We start from the raw sequence: 26,125 nt of genomic DNA on the forward strand, positions 1-26,125 counted from the left end.
ATAATTACTTAGTTATCGTTTAGTGGATGCAACATACCGCGCTGAACCAGCATTCGCTGCGCCAGATCCGAATCTGCATCCGGATCCGGCCGCCAGCTGCCGTGAGATTTCTAATTTAAACCGAACTCGATCCTTCTTAAGGGACTACTCCGAGTCCATCTTAGCTTAGAGTTAATTTTATGTTTACACATCAATAACGACGATAAATATCCGATGAAATATCATAAGTTCCCATCTACATGCATATGCTGCTTAGACGTACACGTTGGCAAATATGCCCGATAATAAGTATATAGCTAGTTAAGAGATAAACACATCGATCTGTTGTTATGTAAGCACTGCTTCTCTGTACATCCTAGACCAGCGGAAAGAACAATCCAACATACGATCATAAGGATCTAGCAACTGTTTCGGTTTCTGGCTCCATTCTACCAACGGAATACCAATCGATCCAGTAGAAAGTTATACAATTTGTATCGATACCATTTGTTCTACGTCTGAGACCCTGGGAGAAACCGTGTCTGTTCGAGAAATGCATTCTTCTTATAAAGGGAATTGCGGCTGGAGTTTCCGTGAGTGCGGAAACCTTTCGCTCCCAAATGAACGAATAATAACTGAAGAGGGGAAACCAAGGTAGCAACTGAAAATGTGAAATCATAATAAAAACAAAGTGGTTCGTTTTTGTTTTGTTTAATTATAAATAACAATTGTATATTTTTTAATAAAATGGGTGTTCTTGTTGTTGTTGTTGTGTGGTATTCTTTTCAAGAAAAAAATCAAAAAGAAATATTATTTCTCGCTATTGAATGAATCTAGAATTCATGTTCGATGGATTAGAGCTTTGACCTTTACTGATATTTCTGATATTTTCCTCCATAAATATTCATCTTTCATCTCTTGGGTAAGCATTTTCATTTTGCTTCATCCATTGCCACATTCCGTTTGTTTTCCAGGCCAGTTCTAGTCGCCGATCGGATTTTGAGGATATTCCGATCGAGGGACTTTGCCTGCCATGATGTATTTCTTGCTCTTTTCGTGATAATCGTGGTAATCGTACACATAAAATAGTAAGAAATATTAGCGATAATTATATAATAATGGATAGTTTTCTTTCCTCTTGCATCTTTGTTTTTTGTTTGTTTAAAAATATCACTTAAGTTTAAATAATTTCCAGAACGCAACGAAATAGATCGAGTGTGCGCACTTAACTACGCTTGTGTGGGGTGTTTGTGTGTGGTGCACGAAAATTAGCAAGAAAAACAATAATAATGATGACAATAATCATACTCGTAATCATAATTCGTAATAAAGAATAGACGCCGTCCTGGGGCGACAGACAAAAATAAGTAAAATGTGTTGCATTTTCTCCGTTTTCAGTTGCATTTTACTCCGTTTGCTTACAATCGTTCTTGTTGTTGTTGTTTTGGTTAAACTTATAGTTAATAAAAACGAAATACAAGTGTAAAAAATGTTGTTAAACTTTTTCGCATTACACAAAAATGGCCACCATTATGAATTTCATTCAAATCACGGCAAACAATTTCAATGAAATTTTCGCTTGCGTGTTTTACTTTCTCCTTACGGTTTTTGCATGCTTTTCGCTTTCGCTTCTGCTTCCGCTTTATCTTTCAATTTTCCCGCTCTCCCTAACTTTCCATATTCATTTTGAAATATTTTTAAAGCTGCTGCCGCCTAAGCTCAATTTTCCCTTCGCTCCTCCTCTCCCATCAACATTACTTTTTCGTGGGTTCGTTTCCCCATTGCACTTCCGCTTCGTATTCCCTTTTACTTCCGTCCGTTAAGTGTGTGTATGGGGGTTCTATATTTACATATTCTAGACTTTAGTTTGTACTTCCAATTTGGTTAAGAATTCCTTGTGTATTTTCATTTCTTCATTCGTAAATTCTCCTGCTCTTCAATCTCAATGCGTAGCTATCCCTAGATGGCCTACATCTTCTTCTTATATCCTCGCAGACCTCGCTGGGTCCTTTGTGACGTCATTGTTTGTATGTGTATACCGTAATTTGAACAATTCACAACAGTTGCACAACGCAAAAAGTTTTTTTTTTTGTTTTAAATCTTAGTTTTTAGTCATAAGTTCATTACAAATTAATTAATAGACAAATTTAGCTCATTTTTCGTTTTTGTGTGTTTTTAGAAAATACCAACTTAACAATTTATTAAAAATTTGAACATGTTTGAAAGTGTTTTCCTTCTGGCTCCAATTGAAATTTCGACGATTCTCGATAAGGATAAGATCTACCTCACAATCCATCTGTTTGTCTGTCGGCCTGTCTGTCTGTTTGTTTGCTTGGTTTGTTTTTAAAATTCACTACGTTTAAGTTTAAGTTGCTCGTACGTCTATATGTTACATTAGCGTGGTATTTGGATATCGGGATGTCGGGTCTTCGGGTTGAGGGGTAATTGTTCTATAGAGTTGTTTGAGAGTTTGGGCTTTTTGGGTACTTGGTTGTGGGTGGGTCTGTGGTGGCTGGGTGCTTAATTAACTAGATTATTTAGCTGTGTGTCCATCTATTGCCGCTCGTATGCATGAAGTCGATTAATACTTAACGCTTAGCGCTTAACACACACAATTAAAAATTGTTTAAACGGCTCTTGGATTTGAGTTACATGTGATTATGCAAGTAATTTAACTATTTTTTCGTTTATGCCTATTTAATGTGTAGATGCAACGCCTTGAATATTTAATATGCATATTTTTAGGTTTTCGTTTGAATATTCTGCTTTCAAACGGAGGCAACAAAAAAACCACTCAGTGATGATGAATTCTTACGTACATCAATGTGAATTCCCAGCAAAGTGATTTCTGCAGCACCTCCGATTGTTTCATTTTGATTTGCTTGTTTGTTTGTTTGAGTTGGTTTGCTTCGTTTTCTTACATTTTATATCATTTCGTTTTGTTTTCTTTGTTTAGAGCGAGAAGTAGAACAGAAATTGCACTTAATACTAGAAAAAAATTTACTAGAGTTCTTACAATTAAAAAAAATCAAATGTATATTTGCTTTAAATATTGTTGGTTTTCATGTGTTGTTGTTGTTGTTGGTTTATGCTTGAATTGTTTTTGCTGTTTTTTCTTTTGCATTTTTTTGTTATGTTTTATGTAAAAACAGCTGGCATACGTATTTTAACTTTTTGTTGCTTTCGCTTTTTGTGTATATAAAAAGTTGCCAACTGCTTTTCAGCTTTTTAACATAAGAATTAACAAAGTCATTTTAGAAATAAATATGTATATGTATATGTATATTTACGCACTGCAATAATAGTAATAATAATAATAATTAGATTATTGTAGATTGCAAATGTTGCCCGGGCGCAAATGTCAGCAACATTTGCACGGCAGTTGGCAAACACCTGCACAACAACAAAAGAGATACCGTTACGTGTTTAAGGTGCACAATTCAATGCAGAGTAAATAAGAAGAGACCATTTTTCATTTGCATTTTTGCGTTTTGTGTCCAGGAGTCAGCAAGCTATCGGCGCACTCGGTGGCGGCTCAGGTGGACTTAGCCCTGCATCAGCACGGCCTGCGCCTGCTGCTGATTGGCGGCTGCTCGGCTCCAGGCCAGCAGGCCGTTGGCAGCAGCCACCTGCGCTTCCTCCTGATCCTCGAGCGCCTCAGGATCCTCCTCCTCCTCCTGATCCTCCTGCTCCATCTCCTCCAGCTCCTCGTCAGCATCCTCGTCAGCATCCGTGTCCTCCATGTGGCTGGGCGTGGTGTTCGTCGTCGTTACTGCGCAGGTAATGGGCGCCACAATCACCGAGGTGGCCACACTGCGTATACGCACCGGCCGATTGCTAATTGTGTTGCTGTTGGCGGTGACCGCATACGGATGCGGCTGTTGTTGCTGCTGCTGCACCTGACCACCGTAGCGCTTGTTGGTTTTGATGGTCAACGACGGGGGTAGCTGCTTGCCGGCAGCCACCTCGGCCGCTAAACGCACCACTGTGGTGGTCATTTTAGAGGACGATGTTGCTGCTGGGCTGGGAGTTGCTGATATTGCTGCTGGGTTGGGTGTTGCTGTTGCTGCCTTGGACTGGTGCGCCGACGCCTGGTTTGCCGCCTCCGTCGACGACTTCTGTCGCTTTCAGTCGCCGAAGCGGCTGCACGCCTTCTTCCACCGGCACTGGGTGCACCACTGGTCGCGCTTCTCCATGCCGTACACCTTGCGGCACTTTTTGTTCTCGCCCCGCGTCCTCTTGCCGGGCGAATGGGGCGTATGCTTGACGGCCACCTGTTGCGCCATGTGCTGTTGCTGCTGCAGCGGATTGCTTCCGTTGCTGTGGTTGTTGCTGTTGTTTTGGGCAACCAAGTTGCCGGCAGTTGTCTGTGGATGCTGCTGATGGTGGCCGCGCATCGGTTGGTGGTGGTGCTGCTGCTGCGCCGGATGGAAATTGGGCGTGATCGTCACACTGGACAGGAGATGTTGCTGCTGCTGTTGGTGGCTGTGTTGCTGCTGCTGGTGGTGTTGCTGCTGCTGCAGTTGCTGCTGCTGGCTGTGGTGCGCCGTCACTGTGACGTTCTGCTGCGACAGCTGCTGCAGCATGTTGTTGGCACTGCTATTGCTGTGGATCACTGGACTGCTGCTGCTGCTGCTGTTGCTGCTGCCGCTGCTGCCAGCGTAGTTGTGGTGGTGCGTGTGTTGGTGGTGCTGCTGCTGGACGTACGTCGGCGATGGATATGGCGCTACCGAGTGGGTCGGACGGGAGGACGACGAGCGAGCGTGCTTGCCGTTCGGCGAGGCTGATGAGCTAGCCGCCACCGACCCCGTCCCCGTGGAGGAGTAGCTGCCCACTGTCGCCGTCGCCGCCGGGCATGTGTAGTTGTGGTGGGCCAGGTGCGAAGTGGGGATGCAGCTGGTGTTGTTGTTCTGCAGCTGCTGCTGGTGGGTGCTCGGGATGTTGCTGCCACTGATGGTGCGTCCGTGCGACTGCGCTAGGTGGTTATAGTGGCTACCGCCGCGTCCTTGCCTGGAAAATCGAAAGAGAATAATGTCATTAAATGTATCCATATCGTACAGCAAGAGAACTCACTTGAAGTTGCCCACAATCTGCTTTTGGTACTCGGGATCCTCGTGCGGCGGACGCGCCATGTCCCGGTGACTCAGCGTCGGCTCGGAGGCCAGACTGGGCTTCACCTGCTCGTCGTCGTCGTCGGCATCCTCGTAGTAGAAGTCCACCTCATTTTCGTCATCATCCGCGGAGCGATGGGAGTCCTTTCTGCAATGCCACCGAAATGTTTAAAATTGATTAGAAGGATGTGTCAGTGATGGCAAGTTTGCTTCAGTTATGTACCTAGGTTCGGTATTACTTCCAATTAGATTGATACCTTTTAAATAACAGAACTTAAGATCTCTAACGTTATTTATTCGAATAACTTTAATTCAAAAAAATATTAAAAATATTTCAATATGAAACTTTAAACTTTGGCCTATATTAATTAGGGTACCTCATTTAGGTACCTTCTTTCCATTTCAAGCGACCGATTTTGTGTACTCGCGTTGCCAACTAGCTCGACCACCCACATTAGGTTCGAGGCCCTGCTAGAGTGTTCCAGAGTTCTGAACCTTGATTCTATCCGCTTTAAGACTTATATAAAATCTTTCTAAATTTCTTTTCCCTGCAATAATTTATTTCAATTATATTTCCAAATAAAATCGAAATTGTTATTTGTTATTGATAATATAAACTTCCTTGCAAACAATTCTTTTGTAAATCCCGCTAGGCTGAAAAATCGATTAGTCTTAAGGTAGTGGGCGGTATTAATCCTATCGAAAAGCATCGGACTTGGTGCCACCTCTAGCCTCAACTATTTGTTCCAGCTCTAGCACTTTTTGCAAAAAAGAACGCACGTTCCGTGTGAAATCAATACGAAATCAACAAGAGCGATCGATTTTGAGTAATCGCCCGAGTTGAAAAGCAGCGCGCATTATAGTTCCCAGCGCCAATTAATCCAGCTGCACGAGTCACCAGCCATTTTGTGTGTGGTGGAAAATTTTGCAGATAGAAAAAATTGCGCGTCTGTCTGTCTGCATCTGCGTCTCTGTGTGTGTGCGTGTCCCCGAGTGTTTATGTGTGTGTTTGTGCGTGTGTATAGCGAGGTCTACATTGTCAATTAACAAGAAAGAAAAAGACGCTCGTGGTCCTGCTCTGCTCCCTTGCCTCCTTAATCTCCAAAAAGCCAGCCAACATGTCCAGCCTGCGACCCGAGGAGGCCCGAAAACTGGCCACCGCCGCCTCCGTTTCTCCGCTGAGCAATTGCCAATTTTGCGGCGTGGTAATCAGCTCGATTGCCGACGAGCAGAAGCTGGAGTTTACCAACAAATACAAGGGCAGCTGCACGCTGCTCTGCAGCTACGATTCCCAGGGAGTGGTCCTCCGTGTTGTGTCAGGTAAAGATGGACATAGAATGTTTAACAAAATCCGTTCCAAACATACCCAATCTCTCCACCAGACGACGACCGGAGCCACGTGCTGAAGGAGTACATGATAACCGCCGATACGGATGCCGCCCAAATGGGACGAAGGAGTTATGCCGTTTCCCTGGACGCCGACAATCTCGTGCTGAGGTTCGGCAGCGAGCAGGACCAGCAGCTCTTCCGCAAGGTGGTGGAGAACGTGAAGCACTTGAGACCCAAGTCCGTGTTCTCGCAGCGCACTGAGGAGTCATCCGCCTCGCAGTACTTCCAGTTCTACGGCTACCTTAGCCAGCAGCAGAACATGATGCAGGACTATGTAAGGACGAGCACGTATCAGCGGGCCATTCTGGGCAATGCGGTGGATTTTCAGGACAAGATCGTCCTGGATGTGGGCGCTGGCTCGGGCATTCTCTCCTTCTTTGCCGTGCAGGCGGGAGCTGCCAAAGTGTACGCCATTGAGGCTTCCAACATGGCCCAGTACGCCCAGCAGCTGGTTGAGTCCAACAATGTGCAGCACAAGATCTCTGTGATACCGGGGAAAATCGAGGAGATCGAGCTGCCCGAGAAAGTGGACGTTATCATATCAGAGCCTATGGGCTATATGCTGTACAACGAGCGCATGTTGGAGACCTATCTGCATGCCAGAAAATGGCTCAAGCCGCAAGGAAAGATGTACCCCACGCACGGCGACTTGCACATCGCACCCTTTTCGGACGAATCGCTCTACTCGGAACAATACAACAAGGCCAACTTCTGGTACCAGTCGGCGTTCCACGGCGTTGACCTCACCACGCTGCACAAAGAGGGCATGAAGGAGTACTTCCGACAGCCCATTGTGGACACCTTCGACATCCGCATATGCATGGCCAAGTCGGTGCGGCACGTGTGCGACTTTCTCAACGATAAGGAGGACGATCTGCATTTGATAAGTAAGTACCCGAACATTTTATTTGCGACAATGGCTAACTGTGACCTTCCGCAGGCATCCCCCTGGAGTTCCACATTCTGCAAACTGGCATCTGCCATGGGCTGGCCTTTTGGTTTGATGTGGAGTTTAGCGGCAGCAGCCAGAATGTGTGGCTCTCAACGTCGCCCACAGCGCCACTGACACATTGGTATCAGGTTCGCTGCCTTCTGCCCATGCCCATCTTTATTAAGCAGGGCCAGACGCTGACCGGCCGTGTCTTACTGGAGGCCAATCGGCGGCAGTCGTATGACGTGACCATCGACCTGCACATAGAAGGCACGCTTATTTCGTCGAGCAACACCCTGGACCTGAAGAATCCGTATTTTCGGTACACGGGGGCCCCGGTCCAGGCACCGCCGGGGACTAGTACCCAAAGTCCATCTGAGCAGTACTGGACACAAGTGGACACGCAAGGATCACGCAATTGTAAGAGCAATTCCTTCATATAATAATCTCGTTACTTATGTGAATATAATTTCTATAGCTTCAAGCATGCTAAATGGCGGGCTCAGCGTGAACGGAATAGGCGATGGCATGGACATCACTCATGGACTTATGCATCCGCACTAGGGCGGCGGTGGATCGAATAACAATACATCTTTCTGGGAATTCCCTTTGCTCTTAGTCCGCTCACTTTCTACGATTGATCCTACTTTTGCCAATTTTTGTTTTGTTACAGTTTATGATTAGGTTATTTATTGAAAAGTGTAAAATATTTTTATCTATTTTCGAAAGTTAGTTCTGTTAGGTTCTGCATACCTTTTTACACCCTATTTCCCTATCGTGCTATACTTATCCTCCCCTTTCTTACCCATTTAATCGATCGGACGAATCGAAGGAAATCCAGCATCCCAGCAAGTAACCAACATACAAACAATCAACAAATCAAGGCAGACTAATGTAGTTGTTTAGAACACGCAGCATATTAATAAGCCTAAGCTAATTTAAGCCCATAGTAATTAGAGTTTTTAACGTATGTGAATTGTAATACCGATATTTAGCCCGCACGGGACTGCGCTTCAGGAAGTTAATTAGTTAATATGCCGATTGCCAATTGCAGATTTTGCCGTAAGCTTTGAACAAACCAACAAATTCAGATTGTATCTATTATGTGTGTTATTATACTATATATTGTGTGTACCTCCAGCTAGTTTCAATTTTTGTACTTGTCTACCGTGTTTATGTTTAGCTCGTTTCAAATTGTAAGAAATTGCTCATAGGATTTAGTGCTAAGCTACGATACCATTACTAAAGGCCGACCTGGGCCGAGAGATTATACTTATACCCCCAATACGATTATGATTAATTCAGTTAAGTGGAGGCACACCTCGTTCGATCCTAAGTTTCGCATCCAAGCCCAGATCCTGTCATAGATCCTACTATATCGCTGCCAGGAAGCCGAGCGCTATATAAGCATATACACCTAGATATACGCGTTGGGTACGCCAACCTAAACACAATCCCCGACATTCTCGCATTCGCATTATGTTTGCGGACTGTACTTTATAGAGCAGCAAGTAGAAACACGAAAACACTACAACAACACCCAATACACTGCAAGCATAAATATAAAGCAAAACATATACAATTATATATATATATATACGAATAGATATACCGCATGTATGCAGATGAGAGAACAATGTCAAAGCAAAAGCAGAAAAAAACAAAGCCCCACCGCGTCTTTTATTTGTGCACCCCCACTTGGAACCCCTCTCGATTTACATAGGAAACGAGATTGGCAAGTGTCAAAGCTCAGCGCGGATCGTGTGTGGGCGCTTCGAATTGGACCTTGGCCTCAAAAGCGCCACCACCACTGCACCTGCCTGCCACCCACTGCTGCCATTGCTGGCCTGCTGCTGCAGGTGCGCATTGCAAAGTACAAAGTAATCTGCGTGCTGGAGAGGGGCTACGCCGCACTCGTGTGACCTGCTTACTGTGCTCGAGTGCTCTACTTTCGAGGCACCACCATCACCAGCACCACCTCCAGCACCCGCTCCGGGCGCGTGGAAATGCTGGCGGGGAAGGAAAGAGAAGGTCGGGTGGCTAAGTCAAGGCCCCGCCCACTTGCTGCTCCCCACCTAATCCTCTGATAGCAGTGCCATTCCCACTTGTACACTTACCCCAAATGTGTTTTCCTAATGTGACGCACGACTGCATTGAGATCGTCTACCACGCCAACACATCCTCGATAGACGCATCGGAACTTTTTGGACTGCAATGATAAGAGAAGGTGATTCTGATTAGATTGATTAAATATTAAAAATCATTGGTTTGCTCTTGAATATTAATATTAATTATATATATCCTTGAATATCTAGCGTACTTGGCGGGAATACGGCTGCATCACTGAATTCTCGGAAGACGACGTGGAGGAGCGCGAGCAGCTGTCCCCCGTGGGACTGTGGCGACCGTAGCCCTCGTAGTCACTGCGCTCCACGTAGTAATTCATTGCCATGGTGTGCATGATGGCGGTTCTGCAGCAGCTCTCCAACTGGCGGCTCCTTAGCGGCTGCAGTCGCAGCTGTGGAGCAGTAGCAGGAACAGGAGCGATTCGAACCGGTGCCGGCCCGGTGCCAAGTGCGACTGTGTGAGTGCGGACAATGCAACTGGCTGGCTGGCTGGCTGCTTGGCTGAAAGCCAGATTCGAAGTCCTTGGACTCTCGCCCGAGCGGCAAACGATGCCGCCCGAACGAGCTGGCTGCCTGGCTGGCCATGCTCGATGCCGCCTGCACTGATAACAGGGCCCGGGTCCGGTCCGCGTCCTTGTCAACTCCCCCAGCCGACCACCCGCTGCTACCCGCTGCCACCCGAGCAGCCCCTTATTTACTGGGTCACCTTGCGGTCGCTTTGCTTCGTTTGTCGCTCGCCTTGACACGCTTTTGGCGCCCAGCTCTTGGCGTTTTTATGCGCCTGCATTTATGCTGCGTTTTTATGCTGAAGGTTAGGACAGCGCTGCAGCAGCGACGCCGGCAATTGACCCAGTTTAAGTATGCTGGCTGACTGTATGTACATATATACCCGTATATATCCATATATATACATATGTGTATTGCACGGTTTTCGGGGGTACAGCAAACCACTGATTGCGTCCTTGTGCTGGCAAGTGTTGTCCTTGTGCGACGACGACTGCTGAACAAATTGAAAACTGAGTTTTCGGTTTCTCGTTTCGGCCTTGTGGGCCAAGTGATTAACGATTTGTTTACAACTTTGTGGTTTGAGAATGCCAGCGAGCTTCAATTGTTACGGATTGCAGTGGTGTGCCGCCATTTTGGCCCACTTAAGTTGAATTTGCGGAGGGCGCGCACACGGCGTATTCGTAATTTGAGCTGAGAGCAGGAAAAGCTGAATGCCTTTTTCGGGGCGGAGTCTGCGAACCGCAACGCAATCATAAACATAAATATCCTGCGCTACTTAAGCGGCGTAAATTGTTAACGCACGTGGTTGCCAGGCAGTTACACAGATGCGTACACAGAGAGAAATATTAAGGCCTGCTCGCGAAGATACCTTCTAATAAACCGGATTAGCATGATGTTCTAAAGTGAAAATTATGTGGGATATGTTAATAAAATGTAATAACCTTTTATCATCTTTAATCCCATTTATTTCCGGTGCCGTGCTAACAGCTTGACTTGGAAAAGCGGAAACTACAGCATTTTCGTTTTAACTTGCTGCAATTAGTAGGCGGTCGTAATTCGTTTGCGGCCAGACTTCTGGGGGCCGGATACACCAGGATATGCCTTATATCCTGGCTCATAAATAAGGGTCTGCAAGTACGCACACGCGGTTGTGTGTGTGTGTTTGGCAACAAAGAAGTGTTTTCTAGCCACTTTCGCTGTTTTCAGAGTATTTCGGAGTTGGTAGCCGCCTGCGTGACTGGCATCCTAATGTGCTGAATGTTTGAAAAGTGGTTTATTAATGCCTCGATTTTGTTCGCAGATAAGCGCGGCGCAGATCGTTTGTCAAACGCTGCGTATGCGTAATTTTCAATTCCCAGCTGACGAAGCCGCCGCCGTTTGCCTCGCAATTATATTCAATTAATGCGGAACGGAGTTGGAAATCATTTTGGGCTATCAATTCAGGGCAAGCCAAAACGCTTCCCCCTGCATTTATTGCCACCTGCCAAGTCACTCGAATGCGAAAGTAAATTAAAGCAGCTTGAGTTATGTCCCTCTTGCGTTCAACGTGTAGTGGTGCGTGTTAATTATCCGGCTCTAATGAGAAGGACTCCCGTCGCCGGGGGTAAACGCTTGTTTGCTAATGAAAGAAAACCATTCGCCGGCAGAGAACTCCAGCTGGGAAACGGCGGAGTGGGGAAATAAAATTCCACCCTGGTCCATCCAGAAGTGCGTATTACACCCAGAAATGACTACCGCACTGTGTCCTGATTTGGCTGCCAAACAGCGGGCACAAACAAAGCCGGGTCCGGGCAAACGTAAATAGCCGACGTGAGTGGGCGGCCCAACATGAATCTTCTTTAGGGGAAAATGGCAAGGAATTTCCCCTTCTGGCGCCAGTTCCAGGCAGCTCCCAGCTGTCATATTATATACATATATATATGTACTCCACGATAAGTGCGTATATTTGCTCGGGGGCGTACTTCATGCTAATCCCTGCGCGTATTTACTGAAGCCCATAACCGGAACGAAGACAACAGATATTTCCTGATTCCGAATGGAAGTTGATCAGCTTTGGCAGAACATCCTTATTAATTTGCCGACTTAATAATTCCCCCGCCTACCATCGATTTAGTCAACGTTATCAGTGGAAGTCCTGCGTTGCCATGCAATTTCCTATTCCTTCGCATTCCATGGGAATTTACTTGACAGCACACACATCTTCGGAAAAAACTGAAACCCCCACCAAACCCACGCCATCTACGTGCGTGGGGTAAATAAAAGTTTTTCCTGTTTCTCTCTCTCTCTCTCCGTTCGACTTGGAGTTTTCCCATTTTCCCCATTCCCCCATTTCCATTCCCGTTGGCGGCAAGCATAAACAACCCCAAACCCCAGAGAGTCGGGCCGAAAATACACAAAGCGGAAATGCGAACCGAAATCGAAACCGAAATCAGAACAGCTGTGGAAGGACAGCGCGCGAAATTGGGTCACCAGTATATAGTGGTGTATATATGCAGGCCGCCCCCTCCCAAAGTTTTCCTTTTCCGGCCAAAAGGGGGTGGGTGGCCATGCCCCTGTGTTTGCGGCTCTCTCTCGTTTCCACTCTCTCTCTCTCCTTCTGTGGACTTGTCCCTGTCCGTGCAACATGAGACGTCGCTCTCTTGCCACTGTTAACTGCCCCAAAAACTAGGCCAAAAAGAGCGGCCAGCTAGTAACAGCAAAAGAGAAAGTAAAGAGCAAGGAAGAAAGCGGCTCGAAGAGAGTGCGCATGGTTGGTGCAGCACTGTTAGCAGAATTGGGTCAATGGAAGGCCAACATAAAATCCCGCCTGCCTCATGCCCCAGAAAATTGGTGCGGAGCATAAATTATTGACTCCGCACTGGCGACCGAAAATAGCACAATTTGCGTATATCGATGTGGGAATGGGAATGGAAATGGGAATGGGGATGCGAATGGAGGCCAACCGGCCCATTATGGCCCAGAAAAATGTGTGCCAAGCATTAGAGGCATCTGGCATCTTTTCGCCTTGCGGCTAATAACATGGAACATGAAAGGTTCGCTCCCTAATAGGGCTTAATACCCGGCAAACGCGAATTGGACTCACGACGCCGTTTACAAATCAACGCCCCGAAAAGCAGGCTACGAAAATTATGCTTCTGCTTGGGGGCTTGTGAGGAATGGCTCTTCTTCCCGTTTTGCACGCCATTAAAGTTCGCCTGAGTTCGTCATGGCAATTTCTGTAATTTGCATTCCACATACAGTATTCCATATACATGTATATTATAAATGGGCTGCCGCAAATCGAATTCGTAGCGCTTTGCATGTAAGCGGTTGATTTTAAAGTCTTATCGCCGTGTCTTCAGGCAGCCAGCAAATTGGGTCACATCGGATAAGGGCGAAGCTTTCAACAAACTTTTCGTTGACTTTATCAACCGAATCAGCACAGCACAGTACATCCCCCACAGTACCCAACCACCCAACCATCTAACCACCCACCGCCGCCCACACACAGTAAATTTAATCGGAAAATGCTATTTTTGTAACGAGTTGCGGAGCAAATTGGTTTTATTTAGGGCCTGGCTGCATAGTTCTGTTTTGTAATTCGCATTCGATTTTAACCTTTGTAGGGGAGATTTTGGAAAACTTGATTACCCACTGGGCGATGGCCTTGCCAATTTGCTGGGCCCCTTAATTTGATTGCGTTTAAATAAAAAGCACGCACACGCACACACTCGCATTCGCATCTGAATTTCGCGTTCACAGACAGTGACAGAGTGGAGTGTCATAAATATATGAGAACTCAAACACACATGCATAACTGATGTGACAAATACACGCGAAATTGTCATTGCCGTGGGGAAATCGGCGGTGGGGCAATGGGGCGATGGGGCAGTTGGGGAAAAGCCGAGGAAAACGGCAGGAAGAAAGGCTGACAACGATGGAGATGAAGGCTGAAATTGAGGTTGAGTGTTCACTCATTCAGCAAATATGACAATGGCGTTGATTTTGATATTTTGAGCGGGCGGACAGAAGCACAATAACCGACTCGTTCCCAACGTGGCCCAAACTGCCAGATATCGCGGCTTAAGGGTTCTGCACTTCGCACAAGTGCACTGAAAAAAACAATTTCTTTACGGACTTTAAGGTCTTTAAGGACCTCCTATCTCAACTTCAACGCTTTGGCTGCAATCGATTGGAAAGTATCTTTAAATGTACATATTAATAAACTAGTTATTATTATCTCTATATATATAATATTCTCTCTCTGCAGATGCTGACACGTTTCGTGTATTTAATTTATGCGAAAAGTTCGTGAACACTGACGGCGACTTTGTGTTCAGTTGAGGGCAAAAAGTATTGCCAAAAGTCGAACTCAAGCCAACTTGAATGTGTAACTCAGGCTGGCTTAAAGTTTATGCTCGCCAAATTAGATCAAATGAAATGACCTGCATTCGACTGCACTAAAGCTAAAACGGAAGTGGAGGCCACACATTTGTCGTCATTTACAGTGGCCCTAACAAATGATTTAGTTACTGGACGCCGTCGAAGCAGGAAGTGGAAATGAGTTAAGTGGTGCCTTTTTTAGAGGCCAACTTGGCCCGCATCTCGCATCCAACTAGGGATGTATGTATGTGTGTGTGTGCCAGCGAGGACAATATCCGGCCACGCTCAATTTACCACAACATAGCGCAGGACACCCTCGGGGCATTAAAGCCCTTATCAGTGGAAACGCTCGAGCTACAAGACTGGATGACTGGAGTCCTCGGGCCAACTTAATGGCCACCGCAGGCGATTGCGTTCAACCCCAAACGTGGAAGGCCCCCATCCTTGCCACTTTCACCACCCGTTATCAGTGTTCATTGTCACATCTCTGTCGCTTTCACAACGGCCCACAGAATCCAATTATGACATAAATATTTTCGTAAATTGTAAAATGTAAATTTTCGTCCACATCCAGGCGAAAAGGGGATATTCACTTGTCCCAAAAGATAAGCGGCCAGGACAACGAAATTATTATTTGACACACGTAAATTGTACAAGGGCTGCTAATAAAATGTGTGCCTGGCTGCATTTGCCGTTGACTTTTATTGCTGCGGTAATTGCCAAATGGAGCTTGAATGGGCCGAGTTGGCCCAGCCCCAATCAACTTTCGTATCTGGCAAGGTCCTAATCAACACGGACTTTAACAAGATGTGTGGTTGCCATGTGGATAGACGGGATAGTGGACGTCAGTCCTGAAAAGTAATTGGCTTATGGGCAAAATGTCAGAGTTTGTGACAGCCAAAAGCGTTCGACTGTACCTTTATCAAGCATTCCATACAGAGAAGGAAATCCTCATGTCTTACAATATCCACAGAGATCTATCACAGTAGCATGTCATCTGGTTTATATGCATTTAAAGAAATTTACACTTGTTTAGCTATTTTGTCGGAATATGGTAAATCAAGACGAACGGTAGCCTCATCTATTTTCATTTGCCCGAGTGGAAGCTGCGTTTGTCTCCGGCTCAAACTGTACTGTGCGCTGGCTGACCCAGAAACTCTGGGCCGGAATGCAGGCCCAGTAAGCCAGGGGTCTCAGTAAGTGGGTCACAGAGCATCGGATACACACAGACACGTACATAGTGGGGGAGTTGGGCTGGGGCGGGACTCACTTGCGCCTGGGTGACCTTGCGAAATTGCAATCGCCGGGCTGCCGAAACAAAAACGCCAGCAGCAACAACAGTGGCATCAAGGACTGCAAGGAGCATACATATGGCAGTAACTGTACTTGGCGAAATTTATGTATGCTGCAAGGCGGTGGAAAATAGATGGGGGATTGTCCCTGCCTTTTGCCATTCGAGTTGGGGATGCAGAACTAAACCAGGTCAAGCGTATTCGGCTTTATGTACCCCACTCGTAATGTATGTGTGTATGTGTGACTATATGGGGCAAGCGGATAGAATAGCCGGCGAATTGATATCTCTGTGTACCCCGGAGCAATGGGCCAGTGTATCTGGAATTTATGCTGCTGCACTTCTTCGATCTGAAGAAAGATGTAAATTGGTAAATATCTCAATTTAAACCGAGCGTGGAGTGGAGCTGCCTCTCCAATAGCGGGCTCATATTTCAGGCCCTTCGACCGTTTGAGAACCATTTGTGTCTCTCGAGGCACATTTCAATTTGGAACCCGAAGGCAATCGCCTCGTAAACTGCCCCTGACAACAACAACACAACGAACTTGATGCCTTTCGGGGCTGGAGGGGCACGTGCCGGAAAAATGTCCATCTAATAATTTTCCAGCAGAAGGAGGCAACTGACAGAAAAGTGGGCGCAAAACGGCACAAGAACACTCGAAATGACCAAAAAAATAAACGTATATGCGACGAGTATAATCAACTTGCCGGGGAACCAAAAGCACTTTTTTCAGCCTGGCTTTTCGGGTTTTCCGATGGCTGATGTTGATGGTGAGTCTATCATTTCCCCAAGGGCAGCTGATATCGGCTGGCAAGGGGGAGTCACATTACTTTTCAGGTATTATGCGCCACTCAAAATTTGTCGCTGTCGTTTAAACTGGAAAAAGAGCGCTCCAAATGTGGCCGAAGGTATGGGGGCTAAGGGCGATGGGAATGAGATCCTGAGCCTTGTGTGTGTGTTTAAAATGCCGTTTTAATATGCCCAAAAAGAGGGGAGGGGGGAGAAAGTTGGTAAGCTGCTTATGGCCAGCAAATTAGACATGGCGGCAATCGGCTTTCGAGTGTCGCCGAAAGCGGAGGCAGATTCATATATAGTATGGGGTACTATATAGTACTATGGTAGAGTGTGCAACATGTTGGAGTCCTAATCCCCGCAGAGGTAAGGCAACCCAACTTATGCATTCGGTCCAAAATGGGTTAATACGGACTTAGGCAAATGCTGAAAGCTAGAAAGCTGCCAAGCTGCGGATCCTTGCTAACAAAACTCTCGCATACTTTTGGCCAGCTCCAGATGTTCTTCCGGCCCCATAACTCGATGCTTTTGCAATCAAATCGAAGGATAAACTTTGCACCCGGATGATTATTTATATGTGTATATCTAGGTGTATATCCCAACCAATCCCAACTCGGTGCTCGCCAACGGCAACTGCTGTTCCAAAGTTTTGATTCAGAGTGGAAGTTGTGCAAGACTCGCAAATCCAATTGCCGATTGCAGGTTGCATAAACAGCGACAACAGCCGCAACAAAGTAGAAACCAAAAACTAACTCAACTTCAGACCCAGGCTTCAACTCAGTCGAAAGAGACAGATAGACGAGCGCAGACAGAGACAGAAACACCCGCAGGCAGGGTGAATTTCAATTTCACTTCCATTGCACTTGCAAATTGAACACGCACGCAGGCCAGGAAAATAAAGCGAACAAAACAACAGTCAACAAAGCTGGAAAATATAAAAAATGTAAGCAAATTTGAAAGCAATTTCTATTTCCACCCCACCAAAAAAAAAAAAAAAAACAGGGGGAAAAACATAGAAAAACGCTGCATTAAACATAATTTTGTTTCCATTCTATTTTCTTTGCATATTTTATTCGGCATGTGGAGGCAACCCTTTTCAATTTGAGGCATGCAAGGATTTGAGTGCGGGATTTAAATATTCAATTTGCTGCAAGGGCAGATGCTCCCCACTTTGGCATCTAATTTGCTGGGGAAAGCTCCGGATAACCGACGGAACTTTTCGCTCTCAACTCGCCACTTTTCGACTGACTGGCTTGGCCTGGCCTAAACCGCTAAAAAGTTGGCCAAGTCGAGTGTCAACGCGTCTAATTGCGAATGATAACGGCAGCAGCAGCTTTAAGTTGAAGTTTCCCACTCAACTTTTCCTTTTGTTTCCCCCCAGAATACGGGGTGGCTTTTTAATTTCTTGCCTGACCCAATTCGGAAGACTTTTCATTATGCAGCAAAGACTCCGGCGAAAGTGTCGCCCCCGTATTCTTCGTGTCCTGCCTCCGGGGTTTTCCACTCCGTCTGCGGCTGCTTCGTGCTTCCTGTTTAGATAAAATGCCAAATGCCGGAAGATTTTTAATTAGAATTCTCCTTTCTTCTACTCGCACATCTTGAATCGCAACCCCTTATCCACGCTATTGACTCGAACAATAACCCCAAACTAAAGGAGGATGAGGCCAAACTTCCCGATCCCGAAAAGAAAGAGGAAAAAGAAAAGATTGTTTAACCAATTTGGCAGCTTAAATCATTTTAATAATTCTGCATAGCTTAGCAGGGCTTTAATTGTGACCTGAGCTTAGCGTTTTCCCTCTTCCTGGCTGCTGATTAATTTTGCTTTATCATCCGAGTCCCCTTCCCTGTGACTTTGGTAATATAATACACGCTTCTTAATTAATTCAATTTACTTGCGGTTGGCTCACTGCTTTATTTTGCCTCTGCTCTGCGGCTTTCCAATGCTTAGCAATCGTTATTTGATATGCTAACGGGCGGAGGAGTCCACCGGAGATGTCATAATTCGGCCCAAAAGCCGGCCGGGGTGTCCAACTGCGAATCAGGTTGCTTTTAAATAGTATCCCTCCTCTACAGGGGTTGCAAATCCCAAGTGCGGCCCAAATTCGATACGACGTCTATCGGTCAAATGCAATTTATTGAGCACGCCATCGAACAGCGAAATTTAATTGAAATTCAACGCTGATAGATAGAATATCCGTCGAGTGGACGTGGCGAAACATTTGCATTGACATGTTGACAACTGCTGGACATGGAAACCAGCCGGAATGCAAATGGCCAGGCCAAATAAACGGCCAGCAGCTGCTGGCGCATTCGAAACAATTGACAGGGAAAGTGAATAAAACGGCTAGGGGGTATGGTTGGTGGTTAGCTGGCTGGGCTGGGGCATGCCGACCTGGTCGCCGGCACCTGGCAATTTTCATAAATTTTCCTTGCCCCAAAGGCAGTGCCGAAATTTCCGCATTTTTCGAGCAGTCCAGCCAGTCCAGTCGGCCTGATGTAATGGCCAGGGCAAACAGTTCGCATGAATAACTTTCGTAATGACCAGGGACAGGCCGAATGGCCGACTGCTCGAATGGCAACCTGTACTCCAGCTGCAGGTCCGTCTGGGTGGAAATCAAAAAGTCTGCTCCTCCAGCCGAATAGCCGGATAGCCGTGCAACGCGGCGTATGCGCGATGCGCACAAAAGGCGCTTAAATTGCCTTTTTGGCTTCAACTCAATGGGTCGATTTTTTGTTCGTTAACCGTTCAGGTTTGTTACGGCCAAAGTTTGTAAAACCTCTCTTGCTGTATACATTTTTTATACTTTTCAGCTCGTCTGAAAGTTTCGGTCTCTGTTATTGTTGCTTTCGAGCATTAAATGTTTTGCTGTTTGAAAGCGGTTTAACAGTATTCGGAAAAACTATGCGGGCTAATGGACTTCATGGCACTCAAAAAAAATATAAAGAGAAGAGTAGAGCTCCAAAATTAATTAAAATGCTACGTACCAAAAAGCTGTGAAAAAAATTAAAAAAAATTTAATAAATACTTTTTTATGGGAAAAACCCAGTTGAAACCCTATGACTGTGACAAGTTCCAGGTATTCTAGCTGGGGATTCCCACTCCCCGCTGTTCCGGGCTTCGTGGTATACAACGCCGTCGCTTTTCGCTGGCATTGAACGTTGGCCAGGGAAAAACATCAAAAACTGGCACAAGCCACCCTGCGCCACCCAACGCGCCATCATTCGCATGTGGCAAGGACAGAAGCGCCAGGGAGATAGCCTCGTGTGCCCATTTCCAAGTTTACCATGTCGGGGTCAAATTGTTAGCCGACTTTCGTGAGCAAACAAATTGAGACTACCAATGCGGATCGTTCGAATATGCAGTGCATTTTCTTTTTTTTCCGCCCGATTCTGACGCTGATTCCGATTGCTATCGCACCGCCGCATTTTCCTTCGCCATTTTCATGTTGGCCGGCCCGGTTGATTAACGATAAGTGCGAGGCATTGACATGATTTCACGAAACCAAACCAGCGGACTGGCAGGCCTAATTGCCCGTGTTAACTGCGGCTAATTACTGGCCTTTTGTGCAGGAGTTGCCTTGGCGATTGCATGGGAAGGCGCTTGAAGTTCTGGGAAATCGGACTGGTTTTAATTGGGAGAGAGCGCCTAAAACAAAATTCGAATGCATGACTAAGATGCCGGCACCGGGCTATAAATTTAGTTAATTGAATGACTGGCTGAGATGGCGGGCCAAAAAACAATTACAAGTGCAGTGCGCGTCAGCCATTTGTCATGCATGCGCCGCCATTAATCAAAAGTTGAATAACCCCACCACTTTACAAAACTTCAATCCCCATCCGGATCTCGATCCACCTTGGAGCGCCGAAAAGTAAAGGCTTGCGATTAAATCAGCCCCGCTACTATGGGCCATCGTAATTGTTATTAAAGATGCTCGTGGCCCGACTGAAAATGAACCGAAATTACTCATCATTAGCCGCGTGAGGTGAGTGGGCGGCTAGAAAGCGTTGCATACGCGCGGGCGTTGCCCAATGATGGATTGCCTTTTGCCCCGGCCAAGATAATTGACCTCTAAATATACTTGGGGGCGTCCATGCGGGGTCAGCACCGCAAAGTAGGCTAAAAATATGGCACAGCAAGGTGCCGCCGAAAAAAAGGACGAAACGCAGGACGAGAACTCTGCGTTGGCGTGCGCCATTCGCCCCGACTGCGGGTCCAACAACCTCGATTCGCGAGTGCCATTGACACTGAGGTGCCAAGGAGGCTGGGCCCCCGAAGCCAAAGAGACCCAGTATCCAGTCGGCCAAAGCAAAAGTAACGAGAGACCAGCCCAAAGTCATTGAACGAGTCCTGCTCACGCACTTTTCGGAAAGCAAATAAGAATCCGGCTAAGTGTTTGTTTGGTCAAGAAATATCTTAAGAAATCAAGCTGCTATTCAATAGAATTTAAAAAATGGTAATACTGTTTCTTAAACACCAAGATTTTAAAACTCTTTCTAATATATTACATTTCAACTAATTAAGTTAGGGTATTTGCATGTGGTATCACATTTCGGAGTCTGAAACCCATATTTATCTTTAGTTTTTCCTTTCTCTCTCAAGTTTTTGCCTTCGCTCTCGATGGCGAGCTGTGCGTTATCCCTAGCCCCAATTCATCCCCCACATTGCCCACCAGCTTTTTGGCCCAAAGGCAGACGAAGATGGCAAGGTGCGTGGCCGTCTAGGATTCGGGAGAACGGCAGGTTGGGAGGACCTGCGTGCTGGTGGCTCGTTTCAAGGATCCCTTCGGCTGGGTTGCCTGTGGCAACTTTTATTGTGTCATTGGCACGCATCGGGGGCAAAAAGTTAAATCTTAAATCATAAAACGCCCCGCAGGCAGACTGGGCAAACATGAAGGCAGGAGGAGAAGGAGGCGCGCTAAAAAAGGATTTAGCTGTTTATTGTTTTGTTTTTGGGGAAATTTAAGTTGGGGCTTAAAATTCGCAGGACGCGCTTAGTTTTATAAACATAGACGTAATACACATCAAACATTTCATGGCTGCGGCTGAGTAATTCCCTTATCTGACTGCCACTAATTGCTGCCACCGATAAAAGTGAAAGTGGCAGCAGGGTCGTGTCCTTGCCACGCTCGTAAATTCGCCCACCCACTTTGCCACCACCCACTGGGCGGCGAGTTGAATAAACTCGATGAGTTTTCAACAGAATCACGCATTATTTGTGTCTGAGTATCTCGGTGTGTTTGTGTGCGCCGAGTTTTTTGAGTGTGCGCCTGTATTTTTGGGTTTTGTCAAATACGTCTAGACATCGAAGGTCATTTGCAGCTAACGGTTTGGCGTCCAGTGTAGCAAAACATCGGAGTAGAACAGGCACGTATCAGCAATGACCTCTATAAGGAAATTCCTTGGGTTCCGATTTCATTCCATTCTATGCCATTTGCCTTGCAAATTACCATTTTTGTGTCATTTGATTTGATTTGTTTCTGTCCCATTTCGTTTGCTTTGCTTCACTTTTTTGCGCCTTGCTCTTTTTTGTTGTTATACTATACTATAACGTACCATACTATATTTTACCATATACTATAGGTTTTATTGGGTTGTTGTTTTTGCATTTGCAGCCGTGTTTGCCGGTCAGTCGAATCAAGTGAACTCTGGGCAACGTCTGCTACAAAAACGTGACTAACAAGCGGCTCGTAAATAATCTTTAACCGCTTGCCGCCGATTGTCCCTCTCTTTCGCACGCTGTCGCCCCGTCTCGCTCGCGCTTTCAACCTGGCATGTGCAAAATTTCGCATTTTAATTGCAGTTTTTGCCTAAGCGAGTCAATGAAACCTTTCCAACAGATTAAACCCACCTAAAGGGGGTTTTCAAGGGGGCATGTGTGGACTTTAGGGGGAGATAACACAGTGCTGAGCGAAAGCGACAGCACGAGGGTAGAAGAAAGAGACAGTCGCCGCGATCGACACACGTTTCAATCTCCACTCGTAGCAAATCGGTTTGTTTTATTTTCCCGCTGCTTGTGTTGTTTTAAATTAAATTTCTTTGAGCGCCAAGTGCATTGACTCGCCGCTTTGTGATTTGAATGTTTATAATTTAATTAAACTAAATTTAATTTGCATGCTAACGCAGTTAATTGTAGTGTAAACTGCACATGTCCGGAGCAATGAACTCGTGCGATTTGCTTTTTTTTTCGTCTGACAGCAGTTCATTATTTTCGCCTTGCTTCTCGATGAGCTTATCAAAGTTCGTCTGGCGAGCGAGATGCGAGTGACTACTTCTAAGTCCAAGTAGCGATTTTCACACTCGACTGGCGAAAACTGCCAAACGACCTTGATGACAATGAACTCGCCCCACCCCATTTCAAATTCGATTCGACAACAAGGTATAAGTATAAACATTCTGTCATGCGATTGTGAGCGTTTTGCGATGCATATATGTATAACCATCTACTTTATGGCTTGCCACTGATAAGACAGCCCTCAAACATTTTGCATCGTAAAGCAAAGAGCAATTGTAACTATTCCGATTGTACTCCGACTGTTTCTATTTGCCGGGCTGCCAAGAAGTCTGCCAAAGGTCTTCTGCTCCTGAAAATCCATATAAAGTACACCCCCTCTATATAATCGGGCTTTGCGATAAGTTTCTTTGCTTGATTGGCTACGCTTTTGTCAATTTGAGGGGGGATTTTCTAGCTTACTTTCCATTCTGGCAGTGCAATAAGTCAGTTTTTCCCGGACTGAAGGTCAAAATCAGATAAGAGCGCAGTTAACTTGACTCGCTACGTTTTTATCATTATTTCGGCAGTTCAACGTCTGATTAGAGAACTTGAAATTTTTGCCCGATATAGAATGCGATATAGGTAGGACATGTCCGATTGCAGGTGCTGCGAATATATTATTAAATTAATCGCTGAGGGAGAAAGCAAAGAAGAGGGGTGTTGCCTTTCTTCGTTTTTGGTAGCACCCATATAACAATACCTTGTATCATGCCATTAATATTGTAACAAAACAAAAAAGACGAGAAAATGGAGGGAAATTCAGGCGCTTGTCGAGCTGAAAACTAAATAAAAAATGAAAAATCCTCCTCGTGGCAAGCATGTCAGTTAATAACAGCGTACAATTTGTGGCAGATGACAACAGAAGCAGCAGAAGGCGGGCGGTTAGGTGGAAATGATTGCTGCAACGGGGAATTCAAGTACGAGTACGAATACGACTACGACCACGAATATAAATGCATGGAGGCGACTCGGCACCCTGGCACCTGGCTCCTATTACATGCGCACTGCATTATTACAAAAGGCTCCAACGAAAAACAGAAACAAAAAAAAAAAAAAACACAACAGAAATTGCAAATAAAAGGTAATATTAAAAGCGGCAATTTTCCGCGGCAACAGCAACAGTAATAGTAACAGTAACAATTGCCTCGGGGCACCTAAGCCCACCACCAATAACAACAAAAACAGCAAAAAAACAGCAAGGGGCGAGTGGAAAAGTTGCCTTCGTTTTGCGTGCCATATGCGAGTTGGAAAGGATTTCCGGTTTTGTGCCGTGGCCTTTTGTAAATTGTTTTGTTATGAAAATGCAGCGAGCGTCGATCTCAGCTAATGGCCGGCTCAATATATTATTTAATATGCAGCGGTAATGGTCATGTTTTATTTAAGCCAACCTCCTCCACAGGTTTCAAAAAAGCTTGAAGTGAAAAGGCGGCATGTGGAAGGAGCAGGGGGGTGGTATCAGGACCCTACAAGTTGTCCTGGCAACCTTTTCCAGCTTTTGCCAATGCCAATGCAAATGCAATAAGTCAAGGCGTTTGCGATTGAAGCAGACGGATAGCCGGCTTAGGTAAACAATGGCATTTCAAGCAGACTTTTCATTGGCAACTCGCTGTACGCTGTGCGATTCATACATTCGAGATCAAACTGCGAAGACCTTATTGAACTCGATTCATATCGAAGGAATTTTAATAATCTGGCCAAAGCAAATGAAAACAGGACGACCAGAAGCCCAAAAAAAAAAGGAAAAAAGAAAAATAAAAGAGAACTAAAAGCGAAAAGCAAGAAGGGAATCCATTCAACTCGAGCATATGGGGATTGTGGATGGCCAAAGGGATGGGTGGTATCTGGATAAGGATTCGGGAAAGGGAACGGCGACGGGGATGGGTCTGGGTGCCTAGGCAAACAGGATACCGAGTGGAGTGGCAAATGGGCGGCGTGCATGTCGAGTATTTGTACACAGGTTTGCCCCAACTCAACTCAGCTCAACGCGACTCAGTTCGGTTCAGTTCGGTTCGGTTTGGTTTGGTTTCTGGCTGCCTTTAACCTCAAGTGCAGCATGGATCTACTGCCACTTTGCCCCAGCCCATCCCAACCATCCGAACTCTCCGAACCATCCCATCCTGGCCATCATCATCATCCTACCCATTTCTGGCCTGCTCCTGCTTCTGGACGTTTTAGCCATGGCTTTGTTTTCGGGTTTGCCTTTGCTTGCCGCCTTTTTGCAACGTTTACGTTTTGTGCTCTTGCCCCAGCAAAGTTAATGCCGGTCGCTGTTGTTGTTGTTGTTCTAAATATATGTGTATATAGCATATAGTACTATATGCCAGAGTGGTGGTGGATTGTAGGCTGCCCGATGTTGCTGTTGCTTATCCTGTATGTCATTGAACCCAGTTAAGAATCGGCAGGGAACTCTCCACATGTACCTGGGATTGCATGTCAACCTAGGCAAAAATAAAACGGGGGAAGTAAGCAGCGAGCTCACTGAAAAAAACTCTTTAATAAGCCCCTAATAATCAAGAATAATAGTCTTGATGCAATAATCTATTGAATCATTCAGGTATTAAGCATCACATAAGAATGTGGAAATGTACTAAATCTATGAGTGTTGATCAAGTTCCTTATGTATTTTATTTTGATAATTGATATTTCTCTCAGTGCTGTCACCGAAGGGCTGGGTGCAGAAGTTGCTTTGCCCCACCCGCCGCACTTGACTTTATGCGAGGTGCAAGCGGGTGGTGCAACCGGTGGTGCAGGGCAGGATATGCCTTTGACAAGTTTTTCGCTTAATTTCCACAGGCAGGGCAACAACAGCAAGGACATGGAAAGCGGGGAAAACAGGAGCAGGAGCAGGAGCAGCGGCAGTAGCATAAGCAGAAGCTTAAGCTTAAATGCCAAAGTGGGGAAAAGTAACACACAGCAGGAGAAATGTAAACAAAGTGCTGTTCCTAGTTGTTGCACATTCACCTCGATATTGTTTGCACCCGGCGTCATGGCAACACTTTTTTTCTTTCTCTCGAGCAGGAGAAGTTTATTGGAATAACTTTGAGCCGTCTGCTAGGAAAAAGGGTTAGCTCTAAAGACCATTTCGATCACAACTAGTAAGCTGGCGCTTTTGGGGCTTTATTTTGATACTTCTCTTGGCACAAATTGCCGGCTAATAAGGATGGCAATGCATCTGCCAGATAAACGGAGCTGGGCCGGCAACATTGTGGCCATAACCGGCGGCTAATTCGTGCTTTAATGCACACATCACGATGGAATTTGGCAAACCTCTTTCTCTGTGCAGAAGGGGCATCATAATTTAATGGCTGTTGAAGCTGGTGGAGAATAAAAGCAGCATCTATTCAGCACTTGCCCCGGGCAAAGAC

General features: G+C 45.8%; 2 protein-coding genes across 2 annotated transcripts in view; one reads left to right on the plus strand and one right to left on the minus strand.

Annotated features, from left to right (window-relative positions):
* Positions 1 to 1,124: 1,124 nt before the first annotated feature.
* LOC6607016 overlaps positions 1,125 to 26,125 on the minus strand; it is a 114,773-nt gene continuing 89,772 nt past the window's right edge. Inside the window, 3 exon segments of the mRNA XM_002031769.2 lie at positions 1,125 to 4,989; positions 5,053 to 5,238; positions 9,528 to 9,619. Coding sequence (XP_002031805.2) covers positions 3,525 to 4,989; positions 5,053 to 5,238; positions 9,528 to 9,619 — 1,743 coding nt within the window. The 3' untranslated portion in view covers positions 1,125 to 3,524.
* On the plus strand, positions 5,828 to 9,075 carry LOC6607017 (histone-arginine methyltransferase CARMER). The gene is made up of 4 exons (XM_002031770.2): positions 5,828 to 6,410; positions 6,473 to 7,366; positions 7,420 to 7,830; positions 7,889 to 9,075. The coding sequence occupies exons 1-4, from the start codon at positions 6,209 to 6,211 to the stop codon at positions 7,972 to 7,974; spliced, it is 1,593 nt and encodes a 530-aa protein (XP_002031806.1). The 5' UTR covers positions 5,828 to 6,208; the 3' UTR covers positions 7,975 to 9,075.

Source organism: Drosophila sechellia, chromosome 3R (genome assembly GCF_004382195.2).
Source record: "Drosophila sechellia strain sech25 chromosome 3R, ASM438219v1, whole genome shotgun sequence".
In the NCBI taxonomy this organism is placed as follows: Eukaryota; Metazoa; Arthropoda; class Insecta; order Diptera; family Drosophilidae; genus Drosophila; species Drosophila sechellia.

Coding starts and splice junctions, on each gene's coding strand:
- LOC6607017 (XM_002031770.2), top strand. CDS start 6,209: ATGTCCAGCCTGCGACCCGAGGAGGCCCGAAAACTGGCCACCGCCGCC. Junction 6,411..6,472: donor GGTCCTCCGTGTTGTGTCAG/GTAAAGATGGAC, acceptor TCTCTCCACCAG/ACGACGACCGGAGCCACGTG. Junction 7,367..7,419: donor GGACGATCTGCATTTGATAA/GTAAGTACCCGA, acceptor GACCTTCCGCAG/GCATCCCCCTGGAGTTCCAC.